The sequence below is a fragment of the Pelophylax lessonae genome (assembly GCF_965119305.1).
Source record: "Pelophylax lessonae genome assembly, chromosome: 7".
NCBI lineage: Eukaryota > Metazoa > Chordata > Amphibia > Anura > Ranidae > Pelophylax > Pelophylax lessonae.
In genome coordinates, this window is record NC_138774.1 from 213,187,288 (window position 1) to 213,206,792 (window position 19,505).

Sequence of the window (19,505 nt, forward strand, 5' to 3'; positions counted from 1 at the left end):
GATTATGTGATGTCATCATTGACTCTCCTAGCATATTCCTCTATATTATATGATGTATCATTGACTCCCCCAGCTGCACTTCCCTTATATTGTATAGTGTCATCTTTGACCCAACCAGCTGTCCTCCCCCTACATTTTGTGATGTCATCATTGACTCCCACAAGATTGTATCAGTTCAACCTGGTGGTAGCCTAATAGCATGGGGATGGTTTTCTCGGCACAAATTCGGTCACATAACACCAACTGTGTATTGTTTTTTTGATGTTTGAATGTACCCAGTTATTGTTGTTGACTTTGTGATCATTATGAATGTCATATAGCTGAACCCAGTAAAAGTGGTAGCTGAGCGTATCTACAATCTGATTATGTCTACTTGGTACTTTTTGATTTAAAATGGATTTCCTGTATTGAAGTGTGAGCCTCCAGTACCCCAGCTAATATAACACCATTATATATGGGTAGACCTGTTTTTTTCTCAGATCAAGTAGGCTATGCTCCAGAATAGACACGTATAGCTCATGTGTTACAAGCAGGCCTTTGGGGTTATAGGAAAACAAAGTTTGGATTGTTAGCTTTTCTACCAAACTGTGCATCAGAAAACAAAACAGAAACAGATTTGCAATAATTCAGATCTATGTTTTTTTCGACCGGTCCTCCTATAACTACAAACTCTCCTTTTCTTTTTATTGCGAACCATTAATCTCTATTGCTGCAACATTTTTCTACCCAGACTAATATTTTGCTATGTTCCCTTAATTTCCTAAAATAGAGTCACATTGTTGACCCCAAGGAAACTTTGTCTGGAGGTCCACATTCCGCCGGATGACCTGTTCTTCACCTCCAGGCCCCAGGAAATCTATTAAACTCTCTCCACTTTATGACAATGTTTCTTTTATTGTGGCCTCCCTAGGAAAAAAAAAAAAAGAGAGAGGGAAGGGCCTTGCTATCTTGTCCTCTTGACGCGGAGACCTCGCTCACTGAGCGGCCATCCTGGCCAAGATGCCTTTTAGGGGGGAAGGGAAGTAAATCTGACATACCAGGCATTCCTTGAAGTGTGCAAAAGGTCGGGACACAATGGGCAGCCTGGAACAATGCCTCACATTTTCTGCTCTTGGCTCTCTTCCCGAAGTTTTTCTTACTAATGGGAAAGTGAGGGAGGGAGGGAGGCCGCTGGTTTATTAATGAAGGTGATAACTTAAATCCTGACTTGAGAAGAACCAGATAAATTGTTTCCTCTGATTTGTCTTGTCATTGATTTATTTTACTCGCTGATACAGTGCCAGGACAATCTAAAGCACTTTAGAGTAAACCCGGGATTTGCCTCTATGGGGCAAAGCAACATGTCCACTTGAATGTGTCCCCATAGCTGCATGTAGTCCCTTTTGCCATTGGGCTCCTGACCTGTAGATATTAGACATAATCATTCCTTTAAGTATTCCGGTTGTTAACTTGTCTACCCTGGTAATATAAGTTACCCTATAATTTTAATCTTTATATACAGCAGCAATCCTGGATACTTAGTTGGCCGCTGGAACATTGCTGGTTTAAATATAGGATGCAATTAACAAACATATGAATGCCTTCTGTTTCATGAAGGCTTTGCTTCAGATTCAGTAGATCTTCCAGCATGCTATACATTATCGTAAAAAGAAAACCTGCACTTTGATTCGCGATGGTCAAAGTAACAAGTTCAGAAGCTTTGAGAGCCGGTTCACACTAATCCAACTTGTCAGGCGACAAGTAGCTCCCAATGCTGTGCAATGGAACCGTTCTACTCAAGTCGCTCAGAAAAAGGTCCCTCCACTATTTTTTTGGCATAGTCGGAGCGACCTGCATTGACTTCTATTATGAGAAGTAATTTGCAAACCGCGATGAAGTCGCGCTGCACGGGCGACTTCAAAGTCGCCCAAAGTCGGGGCGACTTTGAGTCGGATTAGTGTGAACCGGCTCTTAGTGTTTTACATGTTTTTACAATAGACAGATAAACACAATTTGTTTTACAGAAAAACACGTAATTCTTGACCAAGGATTTCCAAAGTACTATGGGTTAGCACAGCGCAAGCCATCTGATAAGAGACTGGGCCATCTAAAAAAAGAATTAGGCCAGTCATAGACAGAGTGAATTTTTTTCCTGCAATTACAGGTTGCAGGAAAGAAATGTGTTTGATTCCCCCCATCAACACAGACCATGTAACAGGGGAATCCCTTTTGCTGAGCTATTGTATTCTCCCGGCGGGGAAAGCAGTCCCCACCCAGAGAAGACCGTGATTATTGCTAGTGGCTATATCAGCCGCTAGTGATAATCGCATGTCAAATTCAGCAGGCTGGTTGGACCCAAGTTGATCAATAAACTATACATGGTTCGAATCTCGAACAGTCCCTGCTGAGCTGGCCGGGATTTGAACTGTCTATGGCCAGCTTAAATGTACTTCGATATTTCTTACAATTGGTCTATGGCTGGCTTTAGTCTTCCACTGTGTGTGGTAATCTCAGCTTCAGCTGTTGAGCTGCGTAAACTGTAAGATTTTGAGAAACACAAGATAAAGATTACATTTTAACCACTTAGCGTCCACTCACTGCAGGCAGCCGCTCCTGGGCAAAGCGACATAGTACTACGTCGCTCGCTCAGGAGACTCTAGGGGGCAAGCGCACGTCGGCGGTGCGCTCCCGCCCCCGGTCGTCAGCTGGGGAGCCAGTGCGTGTGACCGGCGGCTCTGATGGCACTCGCGATCTCCCGCCGCTGACAGAGAAGGACAGACGGCTGATGTAAACACAGCCGTCTGTCATTCTCCCTTAGATGATCATAGAGGCTATGTGATCCTGCTATATAGGATTGCATGTCTGTGATGACTTCACAAGCCAAGCGAATATAATTTAGTGAAACGCGTCAACTGTTTCCTTCCCTCCTGTCTGTGGTTTGTCGTTATGGATTTTATGGACTCTAAATAAATGTTTTTTATCATTTTCTACTCTCAAGTTGGTGTGCGGTTGCCTACTTCTTAATTGTTCACAAGCCACACACCCGGACAGTTAGAATCATACCCCTAGGGACACATTTAACCCCTTGATCACCAGTACAGTTAACCCCTTCCCTGCCTGCCAGTGTCATTTTTACAGTAACAGTGCATATTTTTAGCACTGATTACTGTAGTAATGTCACTGGTACCCCCAAAAGTGTCAAAAATGTCAGGTAGGGGTCCGATCTGTCCGCTGCAATGTCGCAGTCCCGCAAAAAATCGCAGATCACCGCCATTACTAGTAAAAAATAAAAAAAAAAAAACAATAAAAATGACAAATCTTTCCCGTAGTAAGTAAACGCAATAACTTTTGCGCAAACCAATCAAAATACGCTTATTGCGATTTATTTTTATTTTTTTACCAAAAATATGTAGCAGAAAACAAATTGGCCTAAAGTGTTAAAAAATTTAGATTTTCACTTTTTTTTTTTTTTTTAGAATTTCATATAAAAGAATGTGAAAAATATTGTTATTTTTTTTCAAAATTGTCGCTCTTTTTTTATTTATAGCGCAAAAAATAAAAATCGCACAGGTAATCAAATACCACCAAAAGAAAGTTCTATTTGTGGGAAAAAAAGAACGTCAATTTAGTTTGGGTATAGCGTTGCACGACCGCACAATTGTCCGTTAAAGTAATACAGTGCCGAATTGCAAAATAGGGCCTGGTCATTGAGCAGCCAAATCCTCCGGTCTTAAAGTGGTTAAGCTCCTCAAGGCCAGGGGCTAATGTGAATGTATAATATATAAGTAAAGTGCTGCGTAAATGGACAACCCTATATAAGTATCTATATAAAATAAAGAGACAGAAGCAAAACATGTTAAAGGAGCCAAGAACTCCACCTGCTGGCTGCTTAGGTCATATATTATTCATAAGAAATATTTCACATTTACGTGATCACAAAAAAGAATAATTTATATTTTCAATAACGAAGGGGAAATCTGTCCCCTTTAAAAAAGTTTGAAACAAAACAGTCCAAGAAAGAAGATTGGTCATCAGTTGCATTGTGTGCCGATGATTGCTCTCTTATAGAAATGAAGCAGTGTTGCATCCAGCTCGGACTCTATACATTCAGACAAGTGTCTGAACTGCTGCCGCACACGAGTCTGGATTTGCTGCTTCCAATTTACTACATATGTATAAAAGGACATTTACTGGCCCCATGTGGGAAACTAGACCATAATTATTTAAACATGTTAACAGAATGTAGAGCTCAGACAAGTCACAATGGCCCCCATTTAGAAAAGACTGTCTGTCCATTAAAGTTCGTTAGAGATATATGTCAATGTAATCAGCTTAACATAAATAATATTCAGTTCAGTTGTTTTAAAAACCTATATTTTGGTATAATTACACAGCTTTTCTCGTAATAGTATTGCTTAGTGATTGTCTTTTACTGTTTCACACATTTCATTATAAGTCAGAGGGTCAGCTCAAAGACATAATGGGGATGATTTACTAAAGGCAAAAAAAAGACTGTTCATTTTGCAAGGGAGGTTGCATTTTGAAAGGGAATTATTCTTAGAACTTAGTGAATGAAGTGCTGACTTCTGTCATTCAATCATCTGCAAAAAAAAAAAAAAATGGTTTTTTTTTTTTGTTTTGTTTCTTTTCTTTAATTTTGCATGCACCGGATTTGGCATTCTTTGCAGAGTGAAGCCTCCCCACATTCACTAAGCTCTGGGACAAATTCCCTTGCAAAGTGCAACTTCTGCTGCAAAGTGAACAGCCTATTTCCCTTTGTATATCAATTCCAATGAGTAACTAAAAATTATTTACTTCCGTTTGGCTTATCCTGTTGTGACTTTTATTTCAGCAGTCATTTAGGCTAGCCATACATGTACAATTTTTTTTTGGATTTGCCGAAAACCATATAATACGAGGTCAAAACTAAACAACTTTCAGTTGTATAAAGTTAGGCATGCCCTTTAAGGTTTTTTTTTATCTTAATGCATTCTATGCATTAGGATTAAAAGCCTTCTGTGTGCAGCAGCCCCCTTCAGTCCCTCTAATACTTACCTAAGGTACAGCTAGATCCAGTGATGTTTCAGGAGTGTCTCGGCTGCCCGGGACTCTTCTCCTCATTGACTGGGACAGCAGCTGTCAGTCAGCCAATGAGAAGAGAAGGGGGCGTGGCCAAGTCACGGCTCAATGTCTGAATGGGCACCGGGAGCTGCGGCTTGGCTCAGGTGCCCCCATAGCAAGCTGCTTGCTGTGGGGGCACTCAACAGGAGGGAGGAGCAAGTAGCACCAAAGAGGAATCGGAGAAGAGGAGGATCTGGGCTCCTCCATGCAAATCCACTGCACAAGGCAGGTAAGTATAACATTAACAAATAGAGGGGATAAACCTGCATTAAAAGATCTATATTGACACCAATAGACGGTTGCTGCTGTTCATCACAACGTGAAAAAATCTGTAAAATATGAGAACCACAGCGTGCACCTAAAATCAATACTCAAACGTCATAAATGAATACAAAAAATCACCAAAATGTCTGAACAACCCAAAGTGCATGACCAAATAAAATAAATCCGCCTAACATAGATACATGTGGTGCAAAAAAACATATACATTCAATGTGCAAATAATACAACGTATATATATCACAAGCAAGTAACCAATGAAAGTCCAAAATTAGAAAAAAAGTGCTTGTGTGCTAAAATAAATAGGTTCATAAAGTGACAAGCAAGTGGCCAGTGAAAACTCCTTGATGTTCCTCAAAATAAAGTGCTGTTGGTGAAAAAGTGCTGAAATTGTAGAATATCTCAGGCAGTGCTCAGTGTTCCCCTTAGTCATATAGCATGTGGGTCTGGCAGGCCTAACTGGTAAGTGAGACCAGGTGTAATTCCTATAGGTCCTTGCCACAGCTATGGCTCATAGAAGGGAAGAGAGAGGATCCAGAGATAGTGTAATACGTTCCTTTATTTAAATAGTAGCAATAGAAATACACTTACAATAAAGTAGACATCATTTTGCCTTGATAAGGATATGGACGAGGGCAGATGTATCGTATTAATAAGTAGCAATGGCCGGCGCCAGGATCTGCACTCTGCATGCGTTCCAACGTGCGCACCACGGACGCCGGATGTGACGATCTGAGAGACCGGAAACCACGTCGACGCGTTTCGCCCCTCCCACATGGCATTCTTGAGAACATGTTTGTTATTTTTAACAAAAAAATCAAGACTTTAGTATCACTTTAATGTAAACCATAAGGAAAATTCTACAAGACAATTGAACACGTATGGCCAGTCTTAGCCAGGATGGTGATAGCATAGTCTCAGAATTGCCGTTCGGAGCAGAATACACAAATCCTTCTAAAACGATAACATAAATTATGTCAAAGGGCAGAAATGTTTGCAAATGAGACTTCACATCCAAATGTTACTTTCTTTTTGCAATGACCCCTCAAAAAATTATGAAATATACATGATAGGCAGGCTGAAAGACCACCATGGAGACTGGGAAACGGTAAAGTCCAATCACCGTGCAGCATTTGCTATGCAGAAGGTCTTCTTATATAATATATAGGAAATATGGCTTCCCCCCTGTACCTATGTATATATATTTTAATTATACACAGAAAATGCTTGTAAAACATCAACCGACCTTGACAAGGTCATATCCGCAAAACTATTCACATTCACAGGCAAATTGAAATAACTTTTTTTAACACAATAGATTTCCTTTAATTCTCCTCCTTTCCCTTTTTTCAGTTATTCACATTGCTTTGCCCTGGTCCTGCCTAGTTTTTCTAATACAGCTGACCTCCAAGCAGTTCATGTGGATATGTGTTGGGAAAATGTGTTTTTTATTAATTGCAGCTAGTTCCTGACTTTGTGTTGGCAAGCCTCTTGTAATCCCTTATACAGCAGCACTCTAGGAGAGGGAGCCAATCATGTCCCGTGACAGTGCACATGTGCAGAGAGCATAAAATAGGAGTGCTAGCAGAGTGACAACCTATTTAGTGCTGAAATAAAGGAACTTTCCTGTGCTCTACTAATCCCAGTTAAAGTGTTAGTAACCCAAGACCCGGCCTTCACTATATCTGGTCCCTCACAGTACACAGAACATGGAAATGTAATTATTTTAGTAAATATAAACTGCTAAATCCCTTTTCTTGTCAGCAGTATATAGCAGTGTTAATTTTGTCGACTAAAACCGACTAAAACGTTTTCGTCGACTAACACAATTCAGATGACTAAAATACGACTAAAACTAAAATGGCATTTCTCTAGCGCTCATTGACAGACGTAGTCCTCGGTGATACACCACCTTCGGGTTATGTTGCCTCCACAGGAGCAGGACTTGACAGGAAATGAAAAAGCTCTGGCCACACCCTAGGGGCAGTCCCAGAGGGTATATCCTCTCTCTCTCTGCCTCAGCAAATCAGTTATTTTCTGTCTAGTTAGGAGTAAGGACCTAGATACCTTGCTGGGATCTTAGGTCCTGTCAAGAATTTTTTCTTAAAAGGATTTTTTAGACAGCTTTTTTTCTCCAGTGTTCCTGTGAGATCTTCAAGCAAGAAAGCTGAACTGGGCGACGGGCTGGATGTTGAGATCCGGTGGTCACCCCAGTTCAGCCTACGAGCGCGTGCAGGCCATAGCTCCGCGCTGGGTCGGCCGCGACAAAGTCCCATTAAAGGACTGTCCACGCGAGTTAAACGTCTCGCTGAAACGCCAAAGACCATGAGTCACGGCGTCCGTATCGGTCGACAGCCCTCCCGCCCCGGTGGAGAGGGGTACTGTCAGGAGTTGGTGCCCGCCTGGTTCCGGTATGGTGAGTAGTATGTTCCCCCTTTTCCCCTGACGGGTCTTGTGGTGAACGCGGGCCCCTCTCTGTATGGTAAGATAGAGTCCCTCTCTATCCTATAACATGACACAGATCCTCCTACTTTGAGTGTGATTTTATGTGCAAAAAGCCAGGAGGCTTGGTTTGGGAGCTAACAATCTAATTGTATACATGTTAAAAAGATGTAATCTGTGGCATTCTGGGAATCTTACGGTGTTAAGAATAAGCTACCTACCAGTCAGAAGCCACGGACATGTAGACTGCCTTCCTAATCAGATCTCCAGCTATTAGCAGGCCTCCCGAATGGCCATGCGGTCCGCCAGGGCCGGTACCGCCAACCACGCCATATCCCCATGCAGAGAGAGTGTTGTGTGCCCTGCAGCACACCGCTATTCAGTACAGGCCGCCGCCATTTTTTTTGCTGGATCGCACGAGCCGCCATTTTGGCGTAGCCTCGTGTCTCCAGCATGGGGGCGGCCATGTTTGAGGTGATCCAAACACCTCGTGGAGCTTGGGGGAGGCGCCGGAAGGCGTGCAGAGGGGCGGAGCCGCCTCCTTTCTTCCTGGGCAGCCAGCCAAAAGACTTCCTGTTTGTCAAGACAGCGCTGTAACCTGTTGCAGTTAAACTCTGAGCATCAAGTGGTGAGCCTGGGGGTCTATCTCTCTCTCTCTCTCGATCGATAGGGATCCCTAGCAGGTAACACTAAGGGGCTTTTGTGGCGCTGGGGGTCTGAAAAAAAAAAAAAAAGTTTTTTATTTTTGAATTATATTATCCAGGAAGTGACTGGAATTATCATGGACCCTGCCACACATATTCCCCCACCTGTTTCCCTCGAGGGGGCCACGGGACCCGCCGGTGCACAGAGTATAGAGTCATTTACAGCAATTTTGGAGTCTATGGTGGCTCGGGTGGAGGCGGCCTGTCAGGGACGGGGGTCAAGGAAGCGACCCCCGCCTACCCCTATACTATCTGACACCTCTGACTCTGATTCAGAGATGGTCACTGCAGTTGCAGGTTCCTCTGCAAGGGCTGTTATCCCAGGTAAAGCCCCCTCAGACAGTGAGGAGGACGCTTCTTCTCCCGCTATAATTCAGGAAGAAGCATTGGTGGACGCACTAGTTGTGGCAGTGCAGGAAACCTTAAAACTTGAGGCTTTACCGGCAGAGGCAACTGAAACCGAGATTCCCTTTGGTACTAATAAGCCCATCAAAACGGTGAAGGTTTTTCCTGTACCTAAATGTTTCGGTAATCAGATTAAAGGAGAATGGGATTGGGAGCATTCTAAACGTACCTTTACTATTTCCAAGCGTATTGCTAGACGCTATCCGTTTGAGGAATCCATCATTAAGAAATGGACGGTACCACCAGTGGTGGATCCACCTATTTCCAGGCTGAATAAAGCCACGGTTATTCCAGTGGAGGACACTTCGTCCTTTAAGGATCCGGTGGATCGAAAGATGGAAGCAGAGTCCCGCACCATCTTCTCTCTGATAGGGTCAGCATTTAGACCAGTAATTGTTATTGGTCTAGTTTCCCAGACACTTACGGAATGGGCGAAAATGGTACGCCAAGATCTTAGGGGAAAAGATATTCCCCAGGAGACATCTGATTTGATGGAACAGATTATACAAGGGCTACAGTTTATCTGTGACGCAGCCTTGGACACTACTCCCTTATTAGGGCATGCATCTAAGTCAGCGGTGATCCTCAGACGTGTGCTGTGGTTAAAATGCTGGTCAGCTGACCTAGGTTCCAAAAAGACCTTGACTAATCTCCCTTTTCAGGGGAATCGTCTATTTGGGGCCAACCTAGATGAAATCATTAAGGATGCCACTGGGGGCAAGAGCACTTTTTTGCCACAGGCTGCTAAAGCTAAGGGACCTCGCAACAAGCGAGGACCTTTCTTTACCGCCCATAAAGGGCGCCCGGCTGGTACTAGCGGGAAAGGCAAGACTCCTCCAGGAGGGTTCAAGAAGGGCTGGTCGGACAAGCAAAGGACCAACCCAGCCAAACCCGAAGCAAAGGAGTACACAGCCTGAAGGTGCGCCCCCACCCGGTTTCAGGGTGGGGGGACGTTTTCACCCGTATTTAGGACATTAGATCGAGCATCAACCACTACTACCGGTGCGATTCTTCCCTTCCAACATTTAAGTACTACAGGAAGCGGTAGTTACCGTTCCCTGAATAGATCTTTTCCTTTACCTTTTCCTAAGATTAGTCCCGATACCTCACAGGAATCGGATCTGGTTGACCAGATAGGCCAAGTAGCCTCTAGTCGGGTGACTTCGGTCCCTGAGGTTCAACCAGAAAAGATCACCTTTCCTGATAACTATCAGGTATCTGATAAATGTGTGGGAACAGAAAACGACCAGACTTTCTCGGATGGTCGGGGCCAGATACCTCTAGGGACGCCTGGTTCAGATTCTATCAGCGCCAGTGGTCCTAGAAATTCTAGGCTGGCCTCCTCAAGCCGGCCTGGCCGACTTGGACATGTTAGTCGTAGACGTTCCGTGGGAACTTCGTCTCAGGGAGTGTCTGTGGTCTCAAGGACCAATTTACCATCATGCTTTACAGTCGCTGGGTTTAATGGCCTGGCCATTGAGACCCAAGTACTGAAGGACAGAGGTTTGTCTACTTCAGTCATTCCTACCCTTATTAAAGCAAGGAAAGCGACTTCCAGCAAAGTCTATTATCACACATGGAAGACTTATATTGCGTGGTGCGAATCTTTGGGATTTCCTCCACGTACCTATTCGGTGACTCGAATATTGGCCTTTTTGCAACAAGGGGTTGAGCAGAAGCTAGCCTTGAGCACCATCAAGGGTCAAGTTTCAGCATTAGCAATCTTCTTTCAGAAGCCTTTAGCTACCAAATCCTTGGTGCGGAATTTCATCCAGGGGGTGCGGCACCTGGCTCCTCCAGTCCGCGCGCCCTTACCGCCCTGGGATCTTAATTTGGTTTTGTCGGTTCTACAGAAACCTCCCTTTGAAAACATCAGGGAGATTCCCTTGCTTACTTTATCCCAGAAGGTGGCCTTCTTGGTGGCTATTACTTCTGCTCGCAGGGTGTCATGCCAGTCCCCATACCTAGTGATTCATAGGGATAAGGTAGTACTTCATCCTAAGCCATCTTTTCTTCCTAAGGTGGTTTCAGATTTTCATCTGAATGAAGATATTGTACTACCTTCCTTGTGTCCTCAGCCCAAGCATCATCGGGAACATGCGTTGCATTCCTTAGATGTGGTTCGGGCAATCAGGGTATACCTGAAAGCTACGGAATCTTTCCGTAAGACGGATTCACTTTTTGTGATCACGGATGGCCCCAGAAAGGGTTTGCCTGCATCTGCCGCGACCATTGCCAAATGGATTAGACAAACGGTGGTACAGGCTTATTCTATTAAGGGTCAGAGTCCTCCGTTCCCTGTTAGGGCGCACTCCACTCGAGCGCTCAGTACTTCTTGGGCCTTTCGCCATCAGGCGTCAGTGGTCCAGGTATGTAAGGCGGCCACCTGGTCGTCGGTACATACCTTTACAAAATTCTATAAAATTGATGTGACGGCATCGGCGGATGCCTCATTTGGCCGCAAGGTTTTGCAGGCCACAATTTGAGGAGACCGGTGGTCTACCTCGAGGGTTTTTTTCTGTTTGAAAAAAAAAAAAAAAATTTTCTCTTTTTTTGTTGAGTCTCATCATTAAGGATGAGCATTGTAAACTTCTAGTTGGCACCGGTTGGGCCTTCTAGATTGGGATTTGATTTCATTTTCCCACCCCTCAGTTGTGATACTGCTCTGGGACGTCCCGAAGGTGGTGTATCACCGAGGACTACGTCTGTCAATGAGCGCTAGAGAAAAATGGATTTTTGTAAAATCTTACCGTAAAATCCTTTTCTCTTAGCTCATTGACAGACGTAGTCCCCGCCCCTCTGTTTTTTGAGTTGGGTTAAAATCTCTAAAGACTGCTTTTTCACATAACTGATTTGCTGAGGCAGAGAGAGAGAGGATATACCCTCTGGGACTGCCCCTAGGGTGTGGCCAGAGCTTTTTAATTTCCTGTCTAGTCCTGCTCCTGTGGAGGCAACATAACCCGAAGGTGGTGTATCACCGAGGACTACGTCTGTCAATGAGCTAAGAGAAAAGGATTTTACGGTAAGATTTTACAAAAATCCATTTTTTAGTCTTAAGACTAAAATACGACTAAAACTAAAATGGCATTTTAGTCAAAAGACTATAACTAAAACTAAATCGAAATTTGCTGCCAAAAATTAACACTGGTGCATGCTCAAAGCATAAATAATAACATATTCGATTTTTCACTCCAGGACCAGCAGTAGTATATAATGAGTTTGGAAATTGTAGAGAAATACTTAAATAATGCATTACAAATTACAATTGAACTACACCCATTTGATTATAGATGACTAAAATGAGTTTTAGTTGACTAAAATGTAGGGCGTTTTAGTCGACTAAAATATACTGGAGTTTTAGTCGACTAAATACGACTAAAACTAAAACACTTGCAGAAGACTAAAATAGGACTAAAACTAAAATGCCATTTTAGTCCTAAGACTAAGACTAAAACTAAATTGAAATTTGCTGCCAAAATTAACACTGGTATATAGCAGTCTTATGACTTTTATCAGTGTCCAGCCAAGCACTGGATAAAGCTTGTAGGAGGAGATTTCTGACTGTCCTTTGAGACTGCAGGTCAGGACCCCTGACCTTCTGTCTGGACAGTGCTGATTGGCCCTGTGCTGACCACATGCACTCTCCCAAGAAAAAAAAACCTCTCTAGCAATACATACCAAACTGAGCATGTGCAGACTGACTCCATAGACTCTGTGTTATCAGGAAATTATTATGGGACAGTGGAAGGAGGAGAGGATCAGAGAAGACAGGATCAAACAGCCTTTTTACACAATGCAGAGGATTAACCCCTTAGGTTCCACAGTGAGTACAACAAGCATTCTTTACTGAATATACAGACTGATTTTACTTTTGTGGGTTTAGTAAAACTTTAAGATCAAAATATGATACAGAGTGGAGAAAAAAGGTAAAGAACGAGTAGCTGCTCACATTAATCAGATAGATGGGAGCAAGAAAAAAGGCCAAAGACCCCTATAACTTACTCACTTAGTGCTTGTGGAAATAGATGTTATGTTACTACTGTCAGAGAGAAGTAACTCAATACCACATGTACAGCTGCTGCTATAAAAAAAGTACAAATATAAATAGGTGTATAAACAATTCAAATTCTAAGCATTCACTGCATGAATATATATATATATATATATATATATATATATATATATATATATATACACTAGCAGCGCATCAGGACCTAATAGACACAGTCCCAGGGATTAGCCAAAAAAAGCCAACCCACATCAAAATGTCAATGCAATAGTCCTTGTTATAATAAGGTGAATCCCTCTTCAGTGCTTGATATATATATATATATATATAAGATGATGTGCATCTCCGGCCCTCCGTTGAAGTCCTTTGATGACGAAACACGTTTGGGCGTGAGCACGCGATCACCTTGGCAACCCGGAGTGTCTGACGTCACAACCAGGAACCATGGAAGTCCGTGAGCTGGTACCGAGTCGTGGACATTACGAGCGACATAAGCGGTGTCAGAGCGTGCAGCCGTGAGGGTGCCTTATTTCACAAATGCTGTAATTTTATGCCTAAATGTGAGTGTAATTTTCTGGATGTTTTTTTGCAATAAAACCTGTTTGTACGGTATACACTATGAGTTCCCCCTTATGATTTCATGGTGCCATTGGTGTTGTGAGACATCTGGAGGAGTGCTGGCAAGGGATCCGTGGTCAGTGATCACATAAGTGGACTGGTCCTGGGAGACTTGCTGGAGCATTCATTATAAAGGCGCTGTATACATGTTTTGAAGGTACGCGAGTACTACCAAGGGGGCTCACAGAGGTGCAGTGAAGGTGCACATCATCTTATATATATCAAGCACTGAAGAGGGATTCACCTTATTATACCAAGGACTATTGCATTGACATTTTGCTGTGGGTTGGCTTTTTTTGGCTAATCCCTGGGACTGTGTCGATTAGGTCTTGATGCGCTGCTAGTGTATATATATTCATGCAGTGAATGCTTAGTATTTGAATTGTTTATACACCTATTTATATATGCTCATATTAATCGTATGTTTCCCCACATAAATATAGATATAAATAATTAGTATACATAAAAATAATAATATTCTCATAGAGCTAAAACAATTACTATTGTCTGCACAAATCATACATAAATATACAATGATATAAGACAAATTCATGAAAATCAAATAAATAAATATCAATTCATTCATTGAAGTGTAAGTGCTGCTGTTTCAATAACCAATCAGTGGGTTATGAGTGTATTCCTGATCAAGCTGTACTGCTGCTGCAATGGAAGTCATGCTATGGGGCAAGGTTTATCTGGAACGCAAAACTGACTGCACAGAATTACAAATCCTTCACAAGTGAAATAGTTTTCATATTAGTAAATCAGCTCTGCATGTAGCTGCTTACCTGCAGTTCAGCTTTAAAGCCTAATGTTGGCCATTGATTGAGTGATGGGGGAATACCTCCCATGGAGCTATTGTGTTTTCCTGGCAGGGGGACGGGGGGCGCCATACCAGCCGGGAGAACACTGATTATTGCCAGTGACTATAGCCGCAATAATCGCATGAAAAATCCGACAGGCTGGCTGTACCCAAGTTGATCAATCGATCAACTTGGGTACAATCAGTCTGCCCATACATGGTTAGAATCTTGGCTGGTCCCTGCTGAACTGGCTGAGATTTGAACCATCTATGGCCAGCTTCAAGTTACTTATACGGGATATTTCTTACCATCAGTGTGCTGTGTCCCTTGTGCTGCTGTCTCTTTGTTAGGTGAAACCTTCCTCCTCCAGTGACCCCGCTGTAATCTTCTGGTCTTTTCATCAAGAGTGCCCAACCGACCCACTCCTTCCTCCCAGCTCCTCCATTCATAGAAGCTGTAATACAGCTTCTAAGAATGGAGGACGGACGGATGATTGAAAGATCCATTCATAGACCGTGTTACATGAATGTAGTACCAACTTCCGTGAATGGAGGAACTGGCTGAAAAGGGTGGGCCTAGTCAGACACTGATGAGTGCCAGACAAGGCTCCCTTAGTTCTTTTAACTCCCGCCACACCAGAAAACGGGGGGGTGGGGGGGGACATTGGAAAAGGAAGTTTTCACCTAAAAGAGAAGACGGCAGCACAAAGGACACATCACACTGGTGGTAAGTAATATCCCTTGTGCTGATGTTTTTTTTAGGGATCAGTGGTGTCTACTTCAGTGGACTCCAGCTTCTAGAGGGATCCCACAGGTATGGTAAGTAAACTTAGGCCATTCCGCCCTCTAAATGATTAAGAGACAAACTATTTCAAGAAAAGCCAGAAATCTTCAGTTAATTGGAACAAAGCAATGAACCTCATGTCTCTAATATTGGTGTGTTATCATGAATATTTATGTCTTTCCTTTCCTTCACAGAACCTCAGAAGCTTCAACCTGCCGGCCAGTCGGAATCATCAGACAGCAGCCAGGAACTTGAATGGATGAAAGACTTGGGCCTGTACCTCAACCTCCCCAGTGGAGCACAGGTGCAGCTAAACTCTGTCCCCGCAGGGATTGTGGAGAAGGTCTCCCTCTTCTTCTGCTGTAGTCACTGTGGCAAAATATTCTGGGAGGGATCACACTTTGGTAGGGTGGTGTCCCAGTTCAAGGAGGTTCTGGAAGATCAAGGAGAGTCTTTTTACCAGTCTACCAGCCAGGGTCTGTGAATGGACTATGGTGAACCAGATCTGTAAAGTACATTGGATTGCCTGTGATTAATAACTTTATTTGTGGAAAGGAAAACCTTACAATTTGATTATTAATGTATCTGTAGCTGAAAGTTTATTTTTTGGATAGTGTCTTTTCGTGCTGTGTGTGTCCCATTGGGAAGATTTCCGTTCAATTCATGTCATAGTTACACAAAAAGAAGTGGGGAATCTCCCCAAATGATGTAAAATCCTCTCTTACAGTTGTCACTAGGAGAAATTCCCCTTACTTGGTGTTTTGGTGACCACTATAGTATTTGGATTTCCCTTCACTTTCTGTTCCGGTGCGAATGGTCACCAGGACAAATAGAGGGGCGAATCTTCCCAACGAGACAGAGATGGTTAAAAAAACCTCACCCAAACTCAGGGGTAGCAACCTTGGCACTCCAGGGTAAAACTACACATCATGCTCTTCACTGGTAGTCATGCCTGTGGTCCTCAAAGTCCTGCAATGCCTCATGGGATTAGTAGTTTCCCCACACTTGGAGTGCCAAGATGTCCTACATCTGCCCTAACCCTTTACTCTATCCAAATATTTAGGTGTAGATACCATTTAATGGAGAGTATTTCACTATAAAACATGGGACATAGTCGGTACAAATGTGATGACACAGCAATTATAATGACCCTTAAAGGGTTAGTTCACTTTTACAAAAAATGCCTATGCAGGTAAGGGATGTTCACAGGTAAAAACAAACTGTGCAGCTCTGACTAGAGTTGAACAATGCCCTTGCTATAGGTGTGGGCCATTTACCTACCTCCCGAAGCCTTACTGGAATACTCCCAGGACGTTGCTAAGTGAGGCCTAGTCATTACTCTCGCCTCAACCATCATAGGATTGAGCATTTTCTCTGATTCAGACTCCCTTCCATGCACTTTCTCTCGCCTGATGCAGTAGCTCTGAGCTTAGTGTTTGAGATGGAGGAGGTCAGCAGTAATAACTAGTCCTACTTAGCAACGTCCCATCAACATCCTGGGAATTTTCCAGTTGGGCTTCAAGAGGTACGTAAATGGCCTACACCTATAGCAAGGGCAACTTTAATCAGAGCAGCACAATTTGTTTTCATCTACGCCCTTTATCTGAAAAGGCATTTTGTTTTGGTAAAGGTGAACTAACCCTTTAAGAAAATGATCAACCTAGCAACATTTGCAATGGGTGGGGCCTGAAGGGGCAGAGGGAGTCCAGTTCTTAAGGAAGGCCTGTGCTGAGACATACCTAGACTGCTATTACTTCCGAAAATGCTTGGTTGTTATACTGATCCTTTGGCTTCATTAACTTTGCAGTCCCGGACCAAGAACAAGCATGCTGGTAAAGATTTATGATTTCACATGCTGCCTGCGTGTTCAGGGTCAGAAATTATTACAGCTTTAGGATCAGAGTGACAACTGTCCCTACAGGGTCAAAATGAAGTGAACACCTTCCTGCAAAATGAAATGCTGCATCACCACTCCATCTCTCCACGTAATCCAATCAGAGAACGCTTTGCATTTATTGAAATAATGCAAAGCATTCTCTGAATGGCCCCCTTGCCGAGCGGCCGATCTCCTGTGTTCAGAATACAGCAGGGCATCCGCTCAGTATGGGACCCGGAAGCAAGTAGGGATCACTGGATCAGTGGTGTCTACTTCAGTGGACTCCAGCTTCTAGAGGGATCCCACAGGTATGGTATATACATAGTTACATTGGTCCTAGGTGGACCAATGTAACTATGTAAAAATATTTATACTTGGAATTCTTCTTAAAGCACATACTTGGGTGAAACATCAACTCATGGACTTTCTCCAGGCCTTCTGCTTCATAATTGGAGTTGATTTTGATGCCATAAAAGGCTTATAGACTTTAATGAAGGCAAATTTTGTAAAGAAAAATAATCCATAGCAGCCGCAGTACATCTTTATTAGATCTTAAGTCCATGAACTGAAATTTAGTTACTATTGTTTGTTTTCATCTCTGCCAAGTCACCTTGTGGTTCAACCATCTTTGTTGAGGAATGGTACAGTTCCCTAATGTCATGCCTCCATCTTTAAGTAATTTACGGTTATTTTTATTTTATTATTTCTTATCAAATACGGTGCTTTGTTTTTAAATTGTGTTTTTATGTTTCGGTTATATTTTAAGGGAGGTGTCCGCTATCAGCTATGAAGTGGAAAAGCCTTCGCTGATCATAGGTTGAGATGGAATTTGGATTCCGCACCAGTCCTGGTCTGGTTTTCTGCCATTTGGCTCTGTTATCCTCTTTCATACTTGGCTCTGCAGTCACACAGAACCTCCTTTTACAGCAGGGGCTACCTTTCTCCATTAGGGGCAGTCCTTTCGGGCGGCTCAAGCCTTCAGAGATGCTCAGCCAAACAAATTTATCTACCCCACCATGACTTTACCTGGCACCTGGGGCAGAGCAGTCCAATGTTCTTTATCAGCCTAGAATTGGAGGGCAGTTTCCACTTCATAGCTGTAATATTTTAGATTTAGAAACACAAGACACTGATATGTTGTGGATGTCGCGTTATTCAGGAATTGCTGAACTTTAAATTGAATCTTTACTGTGCTGCTGCAGGACAAGTACTGTCATACTGTATCTGTACAGATGCCTGCATCTTTTGTAAATAAAGCTAAATCTGCTAAACCTTGTTTATTGTACATTTGTAGAACTGTCTGTAAGCCGGCCAAAGAAATCTTCAGCCCAAACCTGCAGAGAGGATACCTAAACTGAACAAAATATGGAGGCCATCTTTGCTGACGTCTTGAAACTGCAGGTTCCCTGGCTGTCATACTGCTCTGTTGGCTTTAAAGTGTTACTTAACCCAGGACTCTGCATTCACTATATCTGGTCTCACACAGTACACAGTACATGGAAATGCAATTGTTTTAGTAAATATAAACTGCTAAATATCTTTTCTCATCAGTAGTATATAGTCTTGTGACTTCTATTAGTGTCCAGTTAAAACTTGTAGGAGGAGTTTTCATTCTCCTCTGACTGTCCCATGAGGCTGCAGGACCTCTGACCCTCTGTATGGACAGTGCTGATTGGCCCTGTGCATCTCCCAAGACGAAAAAACTCTCTAGTAATACACACCAAACTGAGCATGTGCAGCTTGTCCCCTAGCCTCTGTTCTATCAAGAGATGGTTTGGGGACAGTAAAAGAAGACAGGATCAAACAGCCTTTTTACACAAGGCAGAGAATTAACCCCTTGGGTTCCACAGTGAGTATAACAAGCATGCTTTTCTGCATATACAGACTGGTTTTACTGTTATGGGTTTAGTAAGTTCCTTCTGAGTTAGGGAAGCCAAAGACAAGCAACTAGCAGGGACTAGGAGGTGACACCACTGCATTTCTGAAACACTGCCAGAGAAAGTATTGTCGTCTTGCTGATACTTTGGACAGAGTTCCAAATCGTTTGGTAAATAAGACAGGTCACAGCTTTCAGACAATTTTAAAGCAATCAATTAAGATTAATCCATTTATAGGTTTAAAGCAATCCATTAAGAACAAAGCACAAGGTCTTCTTTTATGCTGGCCATACATGGATCGAAATATGGCCAGTTCAGCAGAGACCATGTATGGGCAGGGAGGTTGTACAGAAGTTTATCTACAGATTGACTTCTATACAACTACCCTGTTGGAATTTCTCCGCTTGATCAGCAGCACCGCAGTCATAATACAATAGCTCAGCAGGGAGGATTACCCCATCCACATTGAGTGTTGGGGTAAATCAAGGCATTTTTTCACTCAATGACTCCTCTATGGGCTGCCTTAAACCAACCATAGATGGATCGAATCTCAGCCGGTTCAGCAGGGACCAGTCAAGGTTTGATCCATCTATGGGACAGGCTATTTTT

At 43.0% G+C, this 19,505-nt stretch overlaps 1 protein-coding gene across 1 annotated transcript in view; it reads left to right on the forward strand.

The window, feature by feature from the left end:
- The window catches only part of EXD3 (exonuclease 3'-5' domain containing 3), a gene marked incomplete at its 5' end in the record, with an annotated part of 420,906 nt that extends 404,846 nt beyond the window's left edge, over positions 1-16,060 (forward strand). The window contains one exon of the mRNA XM_082264217.1: positions 15,338-16,060. Coding sequence (XP_082120343.1) covers positions 15,338-15,627 — 290 coding nt within the window. The 3' untranslated portion in view covers positions 15,628-16,060. The remainder of the gene's footprint in view (positions 1-15,337) is intronic.
- Positions 16,061-19,505: the final 3,445 nt, after the last annotated feature.